This window comes from Salmo salar, chromosome 09, assembly GCF_965601325.2.
Source record: "Salmo salar chromosome 09, fSalSal1, whole genome shotgun sequence".
NCBI classification, from domain to species: Eukaryota; Metazoa; Chordata; class Actinopteri; order Salmoniformes; family Salmonidae; genus Salmo; species Salmo salar.
In genome coordinates, this window is record NC_138299.1 from 144,939,786 (window position 1) to 144,962,707 (window position 22,922).

At 42.6% G+C, this 22,922-nt stretch overlaps 1 protein-coding gene across 1 annotated transcript; it reads left to right on the plus strand.

The window, feature by feature from the left end:
- Positions 1–428: 428 nt before the first annotated feature.
- Positions 429–22,897, plus strand: LOC106613124 (WD repeat and FYVE domain-containing protein 1). The gene is made up of 12 exons (XM_014215080.3): positions 429–613; positions 4,237–4,304; positions 8,088–8,161; positions 8,372–8,426; positions 9,165–9,315; positions 9,462–9,574; positions 16,071–16,197; positions 16,621–16,726; positions 18,524–18,625; positions 18,997–19,127; positions 19,344–19,452; positions 19,943–22,897. Exons 1-12 carry the CDS (start codon positions 477–479, stop codon positions 20,000–20,002), a joined length of 1,233 nt encoding a protein of 410 aa, XP_014070555.2. The 5' UTR covers positions 429–476; the 3' UTR covers positions 20,003–22,897.
- The last annotated feature ends 25 nt before the right edge of the window (positions 22,898–22,922 follow it).

Genomic DNA, 22,922 nt, shown 5'->3' on the forward strand with positions numbered 1-22,922 from the left:
GTGGTGCACAATTGGCCCAGCATCGTCCGGGTTAGGGTTTGGCCGGGGTAGGCTGTCATTGTAAATAAGAATTTGTTCTTAACTGACTTGCCTAGTTAAATAAAGGTACAATAAAAAAAAGATGTGGAAGAGAGGGAAAGATTGATGTGTTGGGTTATTGAGGTTGGACAAGGATGGGGAGGGTTTGATAGAAGGGCTATTTTTTGTCTTAGTAGTACCGGATTAGATAGGAGGGTTTAGTTTCTCTCAATGTTTATTTTCTTTATATTCATTTTGTCTGTAAACTGTGACTGACTACACGCTCCAATGCAGTAGGAAGCGCCATGCACCTCTAACGTTTGTTTACGGACCGCCATAATATTATAGTAGAAGAAGAAACAAAGCAGTGCGCTGCTAATCTAGACATTATGGTAATCCTACTCAACCTCCTTAGCCGTCAGCTGATTGTCGAGTTGGGAGAAAAAGAAAACATAGCCATGGCGGCAGAGATTCATTCGAGGCCTCAAAGCTCAAGACCAGTTCTTCTAAATAAAATCGAAGGACACTCGGACGCGGTCAATGCTGCAGTTTTGATACCGAAAGAGGACGGAGTGATCACGGTTAGCGAGGACAGGTAGGTTGTCTGACGCCCCATTAGCTGTTATCCAGACCATGATCTAGCTATTAGCCAGATAACGGTAACGTTAGCTGGCTAGCCTGCTTACTATTATTATTTTTTTCACCTTTATTTAACCAGGAAGACCAGTTGAGAACAAGTTCTCATTTACAACTGCGACCTGGCCAAGATAAAGCAAAGCAGTGTGACAAAAACAACAACACAGAGTTACACATAAACAAACGTACAGTCAATAACACAATTTGCCATGGGGACCAGACGGTGCCTTTCTAAATACACCGTCTGGAACATCATGACAGTGTTTGATTCTTGAAATGCTGGAATGTTGAATACAGTTATATTTAAACTTACTCAGCCGATTGTCTGATGTTGGTCCTTCACATGTTCCAAACTTTAGACAAAATATCTATAGGAAATATTGTTTAGTCGACTTTTTAGAACACCGGTATTGAAACTTTGGCAAAAGTCTACAAAACGCAGTCCACTGTTTGGAGATGAAATTATTCATTGAATGTCGGGTAAAATCCATCTTGTTCCATCTTCTCCCACTGCCAGTCACTGAGCTTCCCCTCATCACCATATTTGGTAGTGAGTGGGAACGCCAAACGGATGCTTCACATTTATAAGCCCGGTGAAATATCTGGCTCATAGTTCTGTGTTAGCTTTGTCATAAACCCTCACATTTCCACAATAGGGCGAAAATGGAAGCAGTCTTCCTCAGGGAGATATCCAAATCCAGTCTAATTGGAATAAATGGCAGTAAAGGCAAATATTTTTTATAACTAAACCAAGATAGACCACAGCTTGTCGTTTCAAATTGGAACAAATTAGCCATAATGGGAAGAACAAGCAAGGAGGTGGGCAGAGCCAAGCATGAGCTAGCGAGATCCCATTGGCCCGTTCTAGCCTGCATTTGCATATTTCCGTTGGGGAACTCCTACTCTGTGAAGGGCGCTTGTGCAATAACTACATTTGCCTTTGCACTGCATTTTTTTTGAAACTTTGGCAAAGGGTAAAGTCTACAAAACTTAGTCCACTCTGTTCGTAACAGATTGTAGTTTTGGGAACAGAACTGTATTGGGATCAAATGTTTAATTGATGATTAAATGAGCAGAATGTCCGCCAAAATCCATCTTGTTCCATCATCTTCCTCTGCCGGCCACTGAGCTTCCTCTCACTACCATAGTTGGTATGAGTGGAAACGCCAACCAGATGCTTCACATTTATACATCCGGTGAAATATCTGTCTCGTTGTTCTATTTGTGGTTGAGGCATAAGTGATGCCTTAACTACTTTTACGTATGCAGCGGAAAAATGTAAGGCATGTGATGTATAAGAAATTGTGTAATGGAATTATAGTCAACTTTACATATTGTCATATAATTATAAATACATTTTATGCATACACTCCCGGTCAACAGTTTTAGAACACCTACTCATTCAAGGGTTTTTCTTTATTTTTACTATTTTCTACATTGTTGAATAATAGTGAAGACAACAAAACTATGAAATCACATATGGAATCATGTAGTAACCAAAAAAGTGTTAAACAAATCAACATATATTTGAGATTCTTCAAATATCAAATCAAAATGTATTTATATAGCCCTTCTTACATCAGCTGATATGTCAAAGTCCTGTACTTTGTCTCAGATGTTTTTTGTGCTATTATATGATGGATACAATATCAGTCCAACTTGTCTATCATCAACTGATCTGAGCCAGTGCATGACTGTTAGCTAGCTAACACACACAGTGCAGATCAATTCTTAAGTTAGTGTAAAACACTGAAAGTTATCACAGCACTGGCAAACCATGGTTGACCAACTCCCTGACCAATATGGCTGACCTTTGGACCATCATATGAAGGTTCATGTCCATTTTTGGTATTCTAATTCCTAATTCTATGTGCAAGACTTCGGTTAGTATGCATGGTTCGCATGCGTGTACTTACGTCTTGTGTGTGTACCTTCAGTCACGAGCAAAACATCTCGATTACCAAACACATAGACCCGCGTTTTGAAGTCTGTTTAAAAATATTTTGTCTCAAAATACCAACTGAGGGACCAACACCACAGACAATCGGCAGAGTAAGTTTAAATAGAATTGTATTCTACATTCGTGACAGACTAGGGACATTTAGGATTTGTAAATGTGCGTGACGTTGTCTACATAATTTGAAGACATCGCCACGTTTCGTGACAAGGTTATCATCAAACAGCTCACTGTCCTCTGCCTAAATAACCTGTAAACCAATGATTTATATGTACACTAAACAATGGCTCATTGGGTGACGAATCAACTTCGCTCCTAGAGGCTACTGCATAAACAGTTTACTACTTTCGTAGGTGTTAGCAATAGCAAATATTTATTTTATTGATTTGGCAAGTTAGCTAGTTAGTAGGTTTGGAATGCATATCCTCAGGGCATAACAATGTGTGTAACGCTAGCTAGCTGCACAATCCTGGCACTGACATCAGGATATTGTTGATTTGTGTGCTAGTTGGTATACATTTGGCTACCTGTTACCTTCGCTACATACTAGGACTGGGATTTGCCAGGGACCTCACGATACAATATTATCACGATACTTAGGTTACGGTACGTATTGCGATTCTCACGATTCTATATGTATTTCGATTCGATGTTCCAAACGTATTGCTCACCGTATGTCAGCTGCAGAGGGACGAGAGAGAGCCATGAGAGAATGAGTTTTGATCAGCTATGGGAATAAAAGTCCTGAAAACAAATTGGCTCCCTATTTAAAAAGATGGAGAACAAGCTATGAAGGGAAAACACTGGAGTTCTGGTGCAGGTACAGCAAACTAGCATAAAAACACTACCTAATACCCGATCGGTCACCATTATTTGAGACATTATCTTAGGGGTATGCCTTATGTGAATCAAGTGTTACTGCCACCTCCAACCCCAATTGCAGTTTAATTTTTATTTTGTTTTCAGTCATTTTGTACACCCCCTAACCACACAGTTTAGACACAAAAGAGATGTAGGCCGTTAACACTTAACTCCAAAAAGTATTCATAAATGGTGAGGAAGAGAGAGTAGCATGGGCACTTCTCTAAAACGGGAGGCCATCCGCTTCTGGTCAACTTTAGGGCACCAGGCAGGCGTAGATCAAAGCAAATGAATGTGGCGGTCATGCTTGGTCAATTGTACATTGAGGAGCAATATCTTGAGCAAGGTATAGAGAGAATTGAAATCTCTGGAGTGATACCCTTCCTTGTCCCCAGTAGGATAAGCTTCTCATGGTTGACTAGAAAATGATTTTTTTTTGAGGAAGGGAGAATCCAGTAGTATGAGAAGTTCTTTTTTTTAAATATATATATATATATATCTTGTGACTAGACTGTCGTAATGGCACTGTACTCTCCTTTTGTGTCACAATGATCTTGTGGGTTGAGAATTTCATGGTGTTCTAAAACTGTATTATATTGCAATAGAGGAGCTGACAGTCTTAGAGACATTTTTCTCCCAAGTAGCCCAAGTTCTAGTACTGTAATCCCTATTCACATTTGAGACTATCATGCTGCACCTTCAGCAACAGTGCCAAGAGGGGCACTTGAAGTTTGAATATGACATTTCGTGTGTCCTATGTCCAGAACTATCCGGGTATGGCTGAAGAGAGACAGTGGACAGTACTGGCCCAGCATCTACCACACAGTCTCCTGTAAGTACCACAACTGATTAGAAGTAGGCCTCAGCTGAAACATCCACTAACGTTAGATGCTAAAAATACAGTGCCTTGCAAACGTATTCATCCCCCTTGGTGTTTTTCCTATTTTGTTGCATTACAACCTGTAATTTAAATAGATTTTTATTTGAACTTCATGTAATGGACATACATAAAATAGTCCAAATTGGTGAAGTGAAATGAAAAAAAAATGACTTGTTTCAAAAAATGCAAAAAATAAAAAACAGAAAAGTGGTGCGTGCGTATGTATTCACCCCCTTTGCTATGAAGCCCCTAAATAAGATTAGTTAAAGAAAGTTTCACATGATCTGTCACATGATCTCAGTGTATATATACACCTGTTCTGAAAGGCCCCAGAGTCTCCAACACCACTAAGCAAGGGGCACCACCAAGCAAGCGGCACCATGAAGACCAAGGAGCTCTCCAAACAGGTCAGGGAAAAAGTTGTGGAGAAGTACAGATCAGAGTTGGGTTCTAAAAAAATATCAGAAACTTTGAACATCCCACGGAGCACCATTAAATCCATTATTAAAAAATGGAAAGAATATGGCACCGCAACAAACCTGTCAAGAAGGGCCGCCCATCAAAACTCACGGACCAGGCAAGGAGGGCATTAATCAGAGAGGCAACAAAGAGACCAAAGATAACCCTGAAGGAGCTGCAAAGCTACACAGCAGAGATTGGAGTATCTGTCCATAGGACCACTTTAAGCCATACACTCCACAGAGCTGGGCTTTTACGGAAGAGTGGCCAGAAAAAAGCCATTGCTTAAAGTGAAAAAAGGAGCAAACACATTTGGCGTAGAGGTCGACCGATTATGATTTTTCAACGCCGATACTGATTATTGGAGGGCCCCAAAAAAAAGTCGATGCCGATTATTGTGATTTTTTAAAAAGTTATTTGTAATAATGACAATTACAACAATACTGAATGAACGCTTATTTTAACTTAATATAATACATCAATAAAATCAATTTAGCCTCAAATAAATAATGAAACATGTTCAATTTGGTTTAAATAATGCAAAAACAAAATGTTGGAGAAGAAAGTAAAAGCGCAATATGTGCCATGTAAGAAAGCTAACGTTTAAGTTCCTTGCTCAGAACATGAGAACATATGAAAGCTGGTGGTTCCTTTTAACATGAGTCGTCAATATTCCCAGGTAAGAAGTTTTAGGTTGTAGTTATTATAGGACTATTTCTCTCTATACGATTTGTATTTCATATACCTTTGACTATTAGATGTTCTTATAGGCACTTTAGTATTGCCAGTGTAACAGTATAGCTTCCGTCCCTCTCCTCGCTCCTACCTGGGCTTGAACCAGGAACACATCGACAACAGCCACCTTCGAAGCAGCGTTACCCGTGCAGAGCAAGGGGAACAACTACTCCAAGTCTCAGAGCGAGTGACGTTTGAAACGCTATTAGCGCGCACCCCGCTAACTAGCTAGCCATTTCACATCAGTTACACCAGCCTAATCTTGAGAGTTGATAGGCTTGAAGTCATAAACAGCGCAATGCTTGAAGCACAGCGAAGAGCTACTGGCAAAACGCACAAAAGTGCTGTTTGAATGAATGCTTACGAGCATGCTGCTGCCTACCACCGCTCAGTCAGACTGCTCTATCAAATCATAGACTTAATTATAACACAGAAATACGAGCCTTTGGTCATTAATATGGTCGAATGCGGAAACTATCATCTCGAAAACAAACCGTTTTTTCTTTCAGTGAAATACAGAACCGTTCCGTATTTTATCTAACGGGTGGCATCCCTAAGTCTAAATATTCCTGTTACATTGCACAACCTTCAATGTTATGTCATAATTACGTAAAATTCTGGCAAATTAGTTCGCAACGAGCCAGGCGGCCCAAACTGTTGCATATACCCTGACTCTGCGTGCAATGAACGCAAGAGAAATGACACAATTTCACCTGGTTAATATTGCCTGCTAACCTGGATTTCTTTTAGCTAAATATGCAGGTTTAAAAATATATACTTCTGTGTATTGATTTTAAGAAAGGCATTGATGTTTATGGTTAGGTACATTCGTGCAACGATTGTGCTTTTTTCGCAAATGCGCTTTTGTTAAATCATCCCCCGTTTCGAAGTCGGCTGTCTTTGTTAGGAAGAAATAGTCTTCACAGTTCGCAACGAGCCAGGCTGCCCAAACTGCTGCATATACCCTGACTCTGTTGCAGGAGGAGTGACACACTTTCCCTAGTTAAAAGAAATTCATGTTAGCAGGCAATATTAACTAAATATGCAGGTTTAAAAATATATACTTGTGTATTGATTTTAAGAAAGGCATTGATGTTTATGGTTGGAGCAACGTGTACCTAAGCGATTATATGCAACGCAGGACAGGCTAGATAAACTAGTAATATCATCAACCATGTGTAGTTAACTAGTGATTATGATTGATTGATTGTTTTTTATAAGATAAGTTTAATGCTAGCTAGCAACTTACCTTGGCTTCTTACTGCATTCGCGTAACAGGCAGACTCCTCGTGGAGTGCAATGTAAAGCAGGTGGTTGGAGCGTTGGACTAGTTAACCGTAAGGTTGCAAGATTGAATCCCCGAGCTGACAAGGTAAAAATCTGTCGTTCTGCCCCTGAACAAGGCAGTTAACCCACCGTTCCTAGGCCGTCATTGAAAATAAGAATGTGTTCTTAACTGACTTGCCTAGTTAAATATAGGTGTAAAAAATAATACTATTTTTCTTTTTTTTTAAATCGGCCAAATCGGCGTCCAAAAATACCGATTTCCGATTGTTATGAAAACTTGAAATCGGCCCTAATTAATCAGCCATTCCGATGAATCGGTCGACCTCTAATTTGGTGTTTGCCAAAAGGCATGTGGGAGACTCCCCAAACTTATGGAAGAATGTACTCTGGTCAGATAAGACGAAAATTGAGCTTTTTGGCCATCAAGGAAAACGCAATGTCTGGCGTAAACCCAACACCTCTCATCACCCTGAGAACACCATCCCCACAGTGAAGCATGTTGGTGGAAGCATCATACTGTGGGAATGTTTTTCATCGGCAGGGACTGGGAAACTGGTCAGAATTGAAGGAATGATGGATGGTGCTAAATACACTCAATTCTTGAGAGAAACCTGTTTTCGGTCTTCCAGAGATTTGAGACTGGGACGGAGGTTCACCTTCCAGCAGGGCAATGACCCTAAGCATACTGCTAAAGCAACACTTGAGGGGTTTAATGGGAAACATTTAAATGTCTTGGAATGGCCTAGTCAAAGCCCAGACCTCAATCTAATTGAGAATCTGTGGTATGACTTAAAGATTGCTCTACACCAGCGGAACCCATCCAACTTGAAGGAGCTGGAGCAGTTTTGTTTTGAAGAAGGGGCAAAAATCCCAGTGGCTAGATGTGCCAAGCTTATAGAGACATACCCCAAGAGACTTGCAGCTGTAATTGCTGCAAAAGGTGGCTCTACAAAGTATTGACTTTGGGGGGGTGAATAGTTATGCATGCTCAAGTTGTTTTGTCTTATTTCTTGTTTGTTTCACAATAAAAAATATTTTGCATCTTCAAAGTGGTAGGCATGTTGTGTAAATCAAATGATACAGACCCCCCAAAAATCTATTCTAATTCCAGGTTGTTAGGCAACAAAATAGGAAAACTGCCAAGGGGGGGTGACTACTTTCGCAAGCCTCTGTAGTTGAAGCGTATACTATTGAATCAAAACATTGGCCATACACAATTGTTTTTTCAATACATATTTTTGATCTCTGAACTAGCGCCATGCTCCTGTATGTCATACCATCACGACAGCAGGCGCATCTTCATCGGGCAGGACAACGGAGCCATTGTGGTGAGTGAGATGAAGCCTTAAAGATGACCTCATGCGTAAACCCCATTCTCTGTGTTTTGAGTGGACCCATAACATGCCATTCTGGTTCACACTGACCCAGTTTCTAATGTTTCCCTGCTTTGAATGAGAAACAAGCTACAAGTATGAAGTTACATGGAATAAGAGTGGGACTGGTAACTGATCTTTACTATTGTTTGGTGGTGCTAACAGGAATTCCTTCTGTCTGAAGATTTCAACAAGATGAACCATGTGAAGACCTATCCTGGTGAGATCGTAGTGGGGGTTTTCTGCCTTTACAAAGCCAATGAAAACTAAGAGGCTTTGGTGATGTAGACATGATATGATCTCTAGTGTTCAGTAATGGAGTCTTGTGTAACAGTATATATCAGTGATAATGGCTCTTTAGTGTACATTAGTGTGTGTCTACTGGGCTGTGTTTTGAAGCACTGCCCAGTCCCATGAGAAATCATCTGGTCCCTACCCAGCATGCCTCTGGTGAAATGTCCCTCTCTGGGCTCGAACAGGAAATAGAGACCGACGTCATTGCTGCTTAGAACACATGCATGCACACACTCCCTGACCCACAGTGAAAGAGGATAAGTAATTATTGTTCAAGCAATCCAACTTGATGATGATCCACCACCACCTCATATTGTCTGACTATTATTATGTTATTACAGTCACCTTCCCCCAGGCTCAGAGAATATGATCTCTGTGACTAACAGCCTAGCCATGCAGCCTGGACCCTCCTCTCATCACTGGAAAATCCCTGCTTAGGGAAACTTGAGTTCTTTTGTTTTTTTTAAGCATTAAATGCCAAAAAACAGATGTCACTGTGGAAGTTTCAAGCAGTTCTCATCCAGCAGTGAAAATGGGCCCAGAACAGAAAAGCCCCATTAAGTGATCTATAGTCATTCTACTCCCTCAAACCTTTTGCAGAAAGAGAAAGTTGAGTGGAGAATGAATTGAACATTTGTGTGTATTTAACCCATTGTGTGTCCAGCCCATCAGAACCGTGTGTCAGACATGGTGTTTTCTCTGGAGAGCGAGTGGGTGGTGAGCACCGGACACGACAAGAGTGTGAGCTGGATGTGCACCCAGAGCGGCAGTATGCTGGGGCGCCACTACTTCGGCTCCTGGGCCTCCTGTCTACAGTATCCTTCTCTGTTTGCATGAGAGCTGGACAGGGGTCAGTTTATTGTTAATGTTCATATTCCTAAGAATTACTTCTTTGGTCAAAGGTAACTTCCTATCTGTCCTATGTGCTTTTCCTGTGTATCTTCCTTGACTCTGTGTCTAGGTATGACAACGACACCCAGCATGCCTTTGTAGGGGACTACTCAGGACAGATCACCCTGCTGAAACTGGAGAGACAGACCTACTCCACCATCACCACACTGAAGGGCCACGAAGGTAACACACACCACAGGAGGTTGGTGGCACCTTAATTGGGGAGGATGGGCTCGTGATAATGAGTGGAATGGTATCAAACACATGGTTTTCAGGCGTTTGATGCGATTCCATTTGCTCCGTTCCGGACATTATTATGAGACGTTTGCCACTCTGCAGCCTCCTGTGACACACACAGGGACAGCCTATGCACAATATGGAATCGGACGCTACAAACTGCTCGGATGCCATCTCTAACTGGCAATCATTTTAAAAGAGGAAATGTTGCTGGCAGATTGTATGGCGCTATACTGTTTTGTCATGCAGTGGGGTAACAGTTTTGCACTTGAATGTATGTATGTATGTATGTATGTATGTATGTATGTATGTATGTATGTATGTATGTATGTATGTACACTGCCGTTCAAAAGTTTGGGGTCACTTAGAAATGTCCTTGTTTTTGAAAGAAAATCTACTTTTTTTGTCCATTTAAAATAACAGCAAATTGATCAGAAATACAGTGTAGACATTGTTAATGTTCTAAATGACTATTGTAGCTGGAAACGGCAGATTTTTTATAGAATATCTACATAGGTGTACAGAGGCCCATTATCAGCAATCATCACTCCTGTGTTCCAATGCACGTTGTGTTAGCTAATCCAAATGTATTATTTTAAAAGGCTAATTGATAATTAGAAAACCCAATTAACTTTCTTCTGAAACTTGTCAGTCTGTTCTTGTTCTGAGAAATGAAGGCTATTCCATGCAAGAAATTGCCAAGAAGCTGAAGAGTTCATACAACGCTGTGTACTACACCCTTCACAGAAGCGCCTATACGGGCTCTAACCAGAATAGAAAGAGGAGTGGGAGGCCCCGGTGCACAACTGAGCAAGAGGACAAGTACATTAGAGTGTCTACTTTGAGAAACAGATGGCTCACAAGTCCTCAACTGGCAGCTTCATTAAATAGTACCCGCAAAACACCAGTCTCAACGTCAACAGTGAAGAGGCGACTCTGGGATGCTGGCATTCTAGGCAGAGTTGCAAAGAAAAGCCATATCTCAGACTGGTCAATAAAAAGAAAAGATTAAGATGGGCAAAAGAACACAGACATTGGACAGAGGAACTCAACGCTGTAATCGCTGCTAAAGGTGCTTCAACAAAGTACAGAGTAAAGGGTCTGCATACTTATGTAAATGTCATATTTCCATTTTTTTTATTTGCAAAAAATGTAAACATGTTTTTGCTTTGTCCAGCTACAATACACTCACATTAACAATGTCTACACTGTATTTCTGATCAATTTGATGTTATTTTAGTTTGCTTTTCTTTCAAAAACAAGGACATTTCTAAATGACCCCAAACGGTAGTGTGAGTATGTGTATATGTACGTGTGATTGCACATTATGTTTTTTTACGAAAATGGTGTGTATGTATACATATACGTGTGTGTGTGTGTGTGTGTGTGTGTCAGTCAAGTTTGGACACACCTGCTCATTCAAGGGTTTTTCTTTATTTTTACTATTTTCTACATTGTAGAATAATAGTGAAGACATCAAAACTATGAAATAACATGTAGTAACCAAAAAAGTGTTAAACAAATCAAAATATATTTGAGATTCTTCAAAGTAGCCACCCTTTGCCTTGACATTTTCTACATACTCTTGGCATTCTCTCAACCAGCCTCACCTGGAATGCTGTTCCAACAGTCTTGAAGGAGTTCCCACATTTGCTGAGCAGTTGTTGGCTGCTTTTCTTTCACTCTGTGGTCCAACATCAGGCCAGGTCATCTGATGCAGCACTCCATCACTTTCCTTCTTGGTCAAATAGCCCTTACACAGCCTGGAGGTGTGGTTCATTGTCCTGTTGAAAAACAAATGTTGGTCCCACTAAGTCCAAACCAGATGGGATGGTGTATCGCTGCAGAATGCTGTGGTAGCGATGCTGGTTTAGTGTGCCTTGAATTCTAAATAAATCAGACAGTGTCACCAGCAAAGCACCATCACACCTCCTTCTCCATGCTTCACGGAAGAGGGCCCTATTTGGTAAAAGACTAAGTCCATACAATGGCAAGAACAGCTCAAATAAGCAAAGAGAAACGACAGTCCATTCCTTTTGACTGACCTTCATGTCTTAATGTGGAACATTTCAAGAACTTTTAAAGTTAAGTGCAGTCGCAAAAACCATCAAGCGTGATGATGAAACTGGCTCTCATTTCCATTTTACTCACCCCAACCTTCTAAAATCTCAAATGTGATTTGTCATGCTTCGTAAACAACCGGTCTAGACTGAAATGCTAATTCGGAAAGTATTCAGATCCCTTCCCCTTTTCCACATTTTGTTATGTTACAGCCTTATTCTAAAATGGATGAAATAAAAATTTCCCTGACAATACCCCATAATGACAAAGCGAAAACAGGTTTTTAGAAATGTTTTGCAAACGTATTTAAAAATAAAAACACAGACCTTATGAGACTCGAAATGGAGCTCAGGTGCATCCTGCTTCCATTGATCATCCTTGATGTTTCTACAACTTGATTGGAGTCCACCTGTGGTAAATTGAATTGATTGGACATGATTTGGAAAGGCACACGTCTCACAGTTGACAGTGCATGTCAGAGTAAAAACCAAGCCATGAGGTCGAAGGAATTGTCTGTAGAGCTCCAAGACAGGATTGTGTCGAGGCACAGATCTGGGGAAGGGTACCAAAAAATGTCTAGTATTGAAGGTCCCCAAGATCAGTGGCCTTCATCACTCTTAAATGGAAGGAGTTTGGAACCACCAAGACTCTTCCTAGAGCTTCCAGAGAGCTGACCAAGAACCCGATGATCACTCTGACAGCGCTCCATAGTTCCTCTGTGGCAATGGGAGAACCTTCCAGAAAGACAAACATCTTTGCTGCACTCCACCAATCAGGCCTTTATGGTAGAGTGGCCAAATGGAAGCCGCTCTTCAGTAAAAGGCACATGACAGGAAACTTGGCACCATTCCTACGGTGAAGCATGGTGGTGTTTTTCAGCGGAAGGGACTGGGAGACAGGATCAAGGGAAAGATGAACGGAGCAAAGTACAGAGATTCTTGATGTAAACCTGCTCAGGACCTCAGACTGGGGCAAAGGTTCACCTTCCAACAGGACAACGACCCAAAGCACACAGCCAAGACAACGCAGGAGTGGCTTCGAGACAAGTCTCTGAATGTCCTTGAGTGGCCCAGCCAGAGCCCGGACTTGAACCCGATCCAACATCTCTGGAGAGACCTGAAAATAGCTGTGCAGTGACGCTCCCCATCTAACCTGACAGAGCTTGAGAGGATCTGCAGAGAAGAATGGGAGAAACTCCCCAAATACAGGTGTGCCTTGCATGTGGAGTCATACCCAAGAAGACTCAAGGCTGTAATCGCTGCCAAAGGTGCTTCAACAAAGTACTGAGTAAAGGGTCTGCATACTTATGTAAATGCCATATTCCATTTTTTTTATTTTTATTTGCAACAAAAAAAAGTGAACATGTTTTTGCTTTGTCATTATGGGGTATTGTGTGTAGATTGATGAGGGGGGAAAAACGATTTAATCCATTTTAGAATAAAGCTGTAATGTAACAAAATGTGGAACAAGTCAAACAGTCTGAGTACTTTCTGAATGCACTATATGTGATTGGGTTCCAGTACTGATTCGATATGCAGGGGTACGAGGTAATTGATGTAGATATGTACATATAGGTAGGGATAAAGTGACTAGGCAACATGATAGATAATTAAGCAATGAGGTATGAATGGCTGTGGTATATGGTCAATATACCACGGCTAAGCGTTGTTCTTATCAAATCAAATGTATTTATATAGCCCTTCTTACATCAGCTGATATCTCAAAGTGCTGTACAGAAACCCAGCCTAAAACCCCAAACAGCAAGCAATGCAGGTGTAGAAGCACGGTGGCTAGGAAAAACTCCCTAGAAAGGCCAAAACCTAGGAAGAAACCTAGAGAGGAACCAGGCTATGAGGGGTGGCCAGTCCTCTTCTGGCTGTGCCGGGTGGAGATTATAACAGAACATGGCCAAGATGTTCAGATGTTCATAAATGACCAGCATGGTCAAATAATAATAATCACAGTTGTCGAGGGTGCAACAAGTCAGCACCTCAAGAGTAAATGTCAGTTGGCATTTCATAGCCGATCATTGAGAGTATCTCTACCGCTCCTGCTGTCTCTAGAGAGTTGAAAGCAGCAGGTCTGGGACAGGTAGCACGTCCGGTGGACAGGTCAGGGTTCCATAGCCGCAGGCAGAACAGTTGAAATTGGAGCAGCAGCACGGCCAGGTGGACTGGGGACAGCAAGGAGTCATCATGTCAGGTAGTCCTGAGGCATGGTCCTAGGGCTCAGGTCCTCCGAGAGAGAGAAAGAGAGAATTAGAGAGGGCATACTTAAATTCACACAGGACACCGGATAAGACAGGAGAAATACTCCAGATATAACAGACTGACCCTAGCCCCCCGACACATAAACTACTGCAGCATAAATACTGGAGGCTGAGACAGGAGGGGTCAGGAGACACTGTGGTCCCCTCCGACGATACCCCAGGACAGGGCCAAACAGGAAGGATATAACCCCACCCACTTTGCCAAAGCACAGCCCCCACACCACTAGAGGGATATCTTCAACCATCAACTTACCATCCTGAGACAAGGCTGAGTATAGCCCACAAAGATCTCCGCCACGGCACAACCCAAGGGGGGGGGGCGCCAACCCAGACAGGAAGACCACGTCAGTGACTCAACCCACTCAAGTGACGCACCCCTCCTAGGGACGGCATGGAAGAACACCAATAAGCCAGTGACTCAGCCCCTGTAATAGGGTTAGAGGCAGAGAATCCCAGTGGAGAGAGGGGAACCGGCAAGGCAGAGACGGCAAGGGCGGTTCGTTGCTCCAGAGCCTTTCCGTTCACCTTCACACTCCTGGACCAGACTACACTCAATCATAGGACCCACTGAAGAGATGAGTCTTCAGTAAAGACTTAAAGGTTGAGACCGAGTCTGCATCTCTCACATTGTCTTCCCTGTGGCTCAGTTGGTAGAGCATGGTGTTTGCAACGCCAGGGTTGTGGGTTCGATTCCCACGGGGGGCCAGTACAACAAAAAAAAAAATGCATGAAATGAAATGTATGCACTCACTACTGTAAGTCGCTCTGGATAAGGGCGTCTGCTAAATGACTAAAATGTAAAATGTAAATGGGTAGGCAGACTATTCCATAAAAATGGAGCTCTATAGGAGAAATCCCTGCCTCCAGCTGTTTGCTTAGAAATTCTAGGGACACAACACTGAGTGCCTGGATACAGCCCTTAGCTGTGGTAGTGTATTGGCCATATACAACAAACCCCAGAGGTGCCTTATTGCTGCTATTATTATTACCAACGTAATTAAAACAGTAAAAAAAAAATATGTTTTGTCATACCCATGGTATACAGTCTGATATACCACTGCTTTCAGCCAGTCCGCATCCAGGAGCCAAACTACTTGGTTTATAATAAACATGAATACTCATTTCTGATTGGCTTGAAGGGCATTCTATAGCATGCATTATTTCCCTATAACGCACATGTTCTATGTTTGAGCTGCTTTAGAAAGCAAAAGTCGAACTGAACATTTATTGGTATTGTTGAGTTTGATTTTCATACTAGCAATAGGGCTGATGGTTTGGTTAGCGAAACTTGCAACCATGTTTGTTTGGTCATGAAGGCAACTAGCTACTGTACTATCTACTGTAGTAAACTTGCTAGCTACTTCAGTGGATGTTGAACACATTTCTAGTGGCAAATGTGGTAAATAATTTATATTTTTTATTTAACTAGGCAAGTCAGTTAAGAACACATTTTTATTTACAATGACGGCCTACCCGTCAAACCCGGACGATACTGGGCCAATTGTGCATCGCCCTATGGGACCACCAATCACGGCCGGATGTGACACAGCCTGGATTCGAACCAGGGACTGTAGTGACGCGTCTTGCATAGAGTTGAGATGGAGTGCTTTAGACCGATGCTCTAGTCGGGAGCCCTAAATGATGCACCTTCCACATCATTCATAATTTTCCATAGAATGCATAGCCCCTCGTTGATTATCCCTTTTTGCACCAAAAAAGTGCAAATGCAGATAGTAGCTATTGGTTAACATTTTAGCAATCTTATGCCTTTGGGTTAGAAGCTGTTATGGTTCCTGACTTGGTGCATCGGTACAGCTTTTCCGTGTGATAGCAGAGAGATCAGTCTATGACTTGGGTGGTTGGCGTTTTAGAACATTTTTAGGGCTTTCATCTGACACCACCTGGTGTAGAGGTCCTGGATGGCAGGGAGCTCAGTGATGTACTGAGCCATACGCACTACCCTCTGTAGCGTCTTGCGGTTGGATGCCAAGCAGTTACCATACCAAGTGGTCACACTACCAACCACCCGTCTGTTGTGTCATAACTTCCTGTTCTCTGTCTCTCTCCCCCCCCCCCTTCTCACTTCCCATCATCCTTTTGCCCCCCTCTCAGGTAGTATTGGAGCTCTGTGGTGGGATCCTGTTCAGAGGCTTTTGTTCTCAGGAGCGTCTGACCACAGTGTCATCATGTGGGATATCGGGGGCCGCAAGGGACGAACACTACTGCTCCAGGGACACCAGTAAGAGTGTGTGTGTGTGTGTGTGTGTGTGTGTGTGTGTGTGTGTGTGTGTGTGTGTGTGTGTGTGTGTGTGTGTGTGTGTGTGTGTGTGTGTGTGTGTGTGTGTGTGTGTGTGTGTGTGTGTGTGTGTGTCAGCCAGTGCATATGCTTATCAGTAGCAGGGCTCTGTAGGTCAGTAGCAGGGCTCTGTAGGTCAGTAGCAGGGCTCTGTAGGTCAGTAGCAGGGCTCTGTAGGTCAGTAGCAGTTGTCGCAGGGAGCTGTTCACTTCCTAATGTTTTATTTTGATGTTTTACCATCTGTGAGTTCCTCAGATGGCGTAACTATCAGACCAATTTACGACTGGAATTCTTTGGAAGATCACTCTATTTTCTACATCCTCTTTCCCCTCACCCCTCTCTCTCTCTCTTCCTCCCCATCTCCAGTGAACGAGTGCAGGCGGTGCGATACCTGCAGCTGACCAGACAGCTGGTGTCCTGTTCTGCAGATGGCGGCGTCACAGTGTGGAACATGGACACTCCCAGAGAAGAGGTAGGTACAGTGCATTCGGAAAGTATTCAGACCCCTTGACTTTTTCAACATTTTATTAAGTTACAGCCTTATTCTAAAATTGATTGAAGTTTTTTTCCACTTATCAATCTAAACACATTACCCCATAATGACAAAGGGAAAAACAGGTTTTTAGAAAAGTTTGCAAATTGATTCTAAATACAAAACGGAAATATCACTTTTCCGTAACTATTCAGACTCTTTACTCAGTACTTTGTTGATGCACCTTTGGTGACTACAGCCTTGAGTCTAATTTGGTATGGCGCTACATGCTTGGCACACCTGTATTTGGGGAGTTTATTCCATTCTTCTCTGCAGATCCTCTCAAACTCTGTCAGGCTGGATGGACAACGTCGCTGCACAGCTATTTTCAGGTCTCTCCGGAGATGTTCGATCGGGTTCAAGTCCGGGCTCTGGCTGGGCCAATCAAGGACATTCAGAGACTTGTCCTGAAGCCACTCCTGCGTTGTCTTGGCTGTGTGCTTAGGGTCATTGTCCTGTTGGAAGGTGAACCGTCACTCCAGTCTAAGGTCCTAAGCATTCTGGAGCAGGTTTTCATCATGGATCTCTCAGTATTTTGCTCCGTTCATCTTTCCCTTGATCCTGACTAGTCTCCCAGTCCCTGCCGCTGAAAAACATCCTCACAGCATGATGCTGCCACCACCACACTTCTCCGTAGGGATGGTGCCAGGTTTCCTCCAGACGTGACGCTTGGCATTTAGGACAAATAGTTTAATCTTGGTTTCATCAGACCAGAGAAACTTGTTTCTCATAGTCTGAACTCCAAGCAGGCTGTTGTGCCTTTTACTGAGGATTAACTTCCATTTGACCAGTACCATAAAGGCCTGATTGGTGGAACGCTGCAGAGATTGTTGTCCTTCTGGAAGGCTCTCCCATCTCCCACCTCCCAGAGGAACTCTGGAGCTTTTTCGGAGTGACCTTCGGGTTCTTGTTCACCTCCCTGACCAAGGCCCTTGTCCCCCGATTGCTCAGTTTGGCCGGGCGGCCAGCTCTAGGAAGAGTGTTGGTGTTTCCAAACGTCTTTCATTTAAGAGTGATGGAGGCCACTGTGTTCTTGGGGTACTTCAGTACTGGATTTTTTTTTGTTGGTACCCTTCTGCAGATCTGTGCCTCGACACAATCCTGTTTTGGAGCTCTACGGACAATTCCTTTGACCTCATGGCTTGGTTTTTGCTCTGACATGCACTGTCAACTGTGAGACCTAATATAGACAGATATGTGCCTTTCCAAATCATGTCCAATCAATTCAATTTACCACAGGTTGACTCCAATCAAGTTGTATAAACATCTCAAGGATGATCAATGGAAACAGGATGTATCTGAGCTCAATTTTGAGTCTCACAGCAAAGAGTCTGAATCCTTTATTTTCTATTAAAAAAAATGTGCTTTGTCATGGCGTATTATGTGTAGATTGATGAGGGGGGGAACAATTCAATTTTAGAATAAGGCTGTAACGTAACAATGCAGGAAAAAGTAAAGGGTTCTGAACTTTCAGAATGCACTGTATATCAGGAGCCAGGAATACATCTCAATGCTTCACTTCACCTCCTCCTTAAAAAGCAGAGGTGGGCAAAGACCAAAAAACATGTTGGAGTTATCCCACCAATGCCTTAGATGCTGCTGAACTCACAATCTCCTTGGTTAAGGAGCCACGTCAACTCACTACTGCCCTTTGGTGTTGAAAGTTGAACATTGCTACAAAGTAACATCACCCCCCCTCTACTCTGTAACTCTGTCTTCCTGCTTGACTCTCTACAGGCTCCTCAGTGGTTGGACAGTGACTCGTGTCAGAAGTGTAAGCAGCCTTTTTTCTGGAACGTCAAACAGATGTGGGACTCAAAGACCATTGGACTTAGGCAGGTGAGAGGGCAGGCAGCCTCTGGTGTAGTCCAGAGCCTTTTATTGAGAATATAATACAAGGCTCTGGCATAGCCATTACTGTTGTAAGAATTGCCTTGTAACTGTATAATAGTAATGGTAGAAATATAGGAACTAGGGAGTGATCAGTCCGTTTTCTTTGACCCTTGGCTAATGCTGATGTGGGACTCTAAGACCATTGGGCTTCGGCAGGTGAGAGGGCAGGCAGCCCCTGGTGTAGCCATTACTGTAATACAAATATCCTTGTGACTCTATTGTAGTGGTAGAGATATAGGCACATAGAAATACAGGAACTAGGAGTGATCCGTCTTTATTATTTGACCCTTGGCTAACCCTCGTGTTTCCTGTTTTAGCACCACTGCAGGAAGTGTGGCAAAGCGGTGTGTGGGAAGTGTAGTTCCAAGAGCACTACATACCCTGTGATGGGCTTTGAGTTCCAGGTGCGAGTGTGTGACACCTGCTACGACACCGTCAAGGACGAGGAGTGAGTATGATCAACTAGTAATAGAACATAATTGTGATAAAATATCTCAAAACAATCTTAGTCGCTCTGGATAAGAGTGTCTGCTACATGACTTAAATGTAATGTCACTATAATAATACTGTAATGGAGTATAATAAAAATGTGACTCAGATTTACATTTGTCTTCTTCATCCCACCCTGTCATTTCCTCACGGACCACTTTGTCTCATCTTCCAGTCGCACTGCGTTAGCAACGTTCCATGAGGGGAAGCACAACATAGCCTTTATGGACATGGACCCTTCCAGAGGCCTGATGGTGACCTGTGGCAGCGACCGTGTCGTCAAGGTCAGACATACTATCAGCCTTGATCAGTCACTAGTGGTCAAATACATTCCCTGATGAGTGGGTATTAGACTCAATACTACTAAATGTTTTTTAATATGCTTGGAAAGCGGAAACGTTCTAGAACGTCAAAGTTAACATTACTAGAGACCTTGCTGTTTTGGAGACAGCATCGCCTTTGCTAGCAAAGAGATTTACAGTGGCTAATTTAACAGTAAGTAAGTGAATTGTTTCGGCCCAAAGTTAGCCAAGATTATTAGCTTGTCAGCTAAAATTGTTTGCAGTTAGTTAGCAATTGCCTCTACACCATTTTGCTTGCTACAGTAGCACTGACATGTCAATAACCTCTCTCCAAAAAGGTTGAGGTGTTGGTTGTTTACATTTTACTATTGTGATGTGCATCAATGCGCGTCTACTTTCTATGCGTATGACTGTCATCTTTACATATTCATCAGACTTTACTGAATCCCTGATTGACTCTTTCTTTCCACAGATATGGGACATGACGCAAGTGGTTGGCTGTAGCATAGCAACAGGCTTCTCCCCACGTTGATTAACCCCCCCCCTCCCCCCATCGGCCCTCAAACTCTGTCCTCTACTCTACTGACAGGTGTCTCTGTCATTGGGACCTCCTTTGTCTCCTCATCTTTCTGGCTCCTCTTCTGTCCGGCTGCTTCTGTTCTCTGATCTCCCACTGGACGTTTGGATGAAGATACGTATGCGTGTGTTGTGTTGTGTAAGTGGGTGGGTGGGTACTAGTGTTGATTTGGTGTTAGTTTTGTACGTGAGAAGTTGAGTCTCAAATGTGTCTCAGGTCTAACTTCCAGTGTGTACCCGTTCAGCGGAGTGCCAAGCACAAGGTTCTGTTCTAATGTGTGAATGGAAGGGAGCAGTGTTTGTGTTTACATATGTTCCACTCGCTCTAATTCCTCTTGCACTGTAACATTGTACTGCTAGACCCGATAATCCACAAAGCCCTGCCCAACAGACACACACAGGGCTCTCCTATTGGCTGCTTACTTCAACTTTCTACATTTTAAATATCGCAAATGCTAACCATGACAACACAGCTTTTGTATACCCATATGCATAGTGTGTACAGTATGAGATGCAGTGTGCTTATCGCTCTATATCCCTCGCTGATCATGAGGTCAGTTTCTCTCTTTCTTCGCTAGTTGTTCTTTCCCTCTCTCTCTCTTTCTCTTCACTAGTTGGCCTTAAACTCACTCGTTTGTCTCAGGAGGAGGAGATGGAAGAGTCATTAGAGGGCATGGCTGTATGTGCCGTCACCATGGCAACCCTGGCTGAGCTGTAGCCACAGCTGTTCTCCCACAGACCTTGTCCAACTTCATCTCAGACACCTAAAACATCTTTCATCAATTTACACAACTGTACAGATATCACTTCTAGTTCTGATAACCAAGACCCCATATTCTGTTGCCTTTGCGATAAGTTAAGATGAATTTGCGTATAATGAAAAACGGTGTAAGCTTTTGAACAAGAGGTTTTTATCTGGCTTTTGCTCTCTTTAGACAGGCACTTAGGTACTGAAATGGTACTGTATAAAAGTCAATGTAGCGCTAAAGTTCCCATGCACTGATGTTTTACGCTGTTTCATCTCTCACTGTGGGATTGTGGGAAAATTAGAAGCCGCTTGTGTTTCCTCTAAGGCCTTAAGAGAGAGGGATGGACCAAGCCTTCTAGAACCTTCAAAACTCTCACAACTGTTCTTACACACACTACTCTGTAGCATAGCTGAATTTTTCTCTCAACACTCACCCATGAATACTAAGCATTCAACACTATTTACTAGTTCCTCTGTCTGTCACTCTCCCGCTCTGTTTTGTTTCCAGAGCACCATAAGGTTCTCCACTGCACTTAAATGCACTAATTGTGGTTTAGAGAGCAGATGGGCTGTGCATAAAAAAAAAAAAATGGGGGGGGGGAGGGGTTGCTTCGTTACGGCTTGAGTTGCATAACGTCCTTAAACTGGTAGATATTTGGCTAATTTTATGCTAGGTTAGACTAACGCTTGCCTTAAGGTAAAACTGAACATGACGTGGGAGTAACGATTTTCAAATGTAGTCCCATTCCAGTTTTGATCACCTACTGTATAGTATTTCTAGCAAAGTGTTTGCTTGTTTCTTGTTGTTTACTTTTATGTATAGGATAGTGGTGAGGTCACACAGACAGGATGATGTGGCCACGTGATGTTTTGATGTCACTGAGAAATCTTTCACAGATGTGCTTGCAATGTTACGTCAGAAACATGACATCTCTGGGAGACATGTTTATGTCACAGAGAGGTGTTGACATCATAAATACATATTGTGACATCAGAGATACAGGGGTGTGCATGTTTCACAGAGAGGAGTTAATATCACACAGAAACATGCTAATATCTCAGAGGGACATGGCGAGGTCACAGAAGCTGCAGGCAGCCTAGCGGTTAAGAGCATTGGGCCAGTAACCAGAAAGTTGCTGGTTCGAATCCCTGATTCGACTAGGTGAACAATCTGTTGTGCCCATGAGCAAAGGACATAACCCTAATTGCTCCTGTAAGTTGCTCTGGATGAGAGCGTCTGCTAAATGTAAAGTACAGTCATCAGGGATGTGCAGTGTTCTTGGGAAACACTTTTGCTACAATACAATCAAGGCTCAAGATCAGCTTTTTAAAAATGTGTGTTAGATCAAAAGAAATCTCTCTGTAAGAGGATACCTGGGACAGTTAACTGGAGTCCCAGTGATTTCTGTTCCCAACTATAGATGAATTCCAACTAGAACTAACGTTTAGAGGCTAACATTTGTGATTCCCTCCACAAATGATTGTTCCTACCACAATTGTGATCAGTACAATTCTCTAGGTATGTTGGTTTGTAATGAAGTATAAGTCCGTTTTATGGGGTCGATCCCATGAAGAAGAATTTATATGCTTTTTACATTTATTAGTTTCACTGGTTCTTATATGTAATTTGACTAAACTCCATCCACATTTTCACACATGTATAAAATAGTAAGATCTCAAACTGGAGCCATATCTAGCAGAGGAGGCTAGTGGGAGGAGCTATAGGAGGACAGGTTCAAGGGATGGATGGAACGGAGTCGTATCGTGGTTTCCTTATCTTTGTTTGATTACCGTTCCATTTATGCCATTACATTGAACCCTTCATCCTATAGCTCCTCCCACCAGCCGCCTCTGAATTCTACCGTATACATTCTCTACTACTCTGTTAACCTCTTTGATGCTGTTTGTCATTTTATCATGTCATACTGCTTGTAAAATAATCTTGTTCCAACGTTGTTGTATATCTCTAATAATTGTATTTTTAAAGAGAAACTGCTGTTGATAATGTTGACCGTACTGACTTTAGTCTCCATGTGGCACTCTGTTCTGTCACGGTGAGGAAATAAATAAAAGCTTAATAAAGATATCCATTCAGACCTGTTATTAAGTCTATAACTCTTGTGTTGGA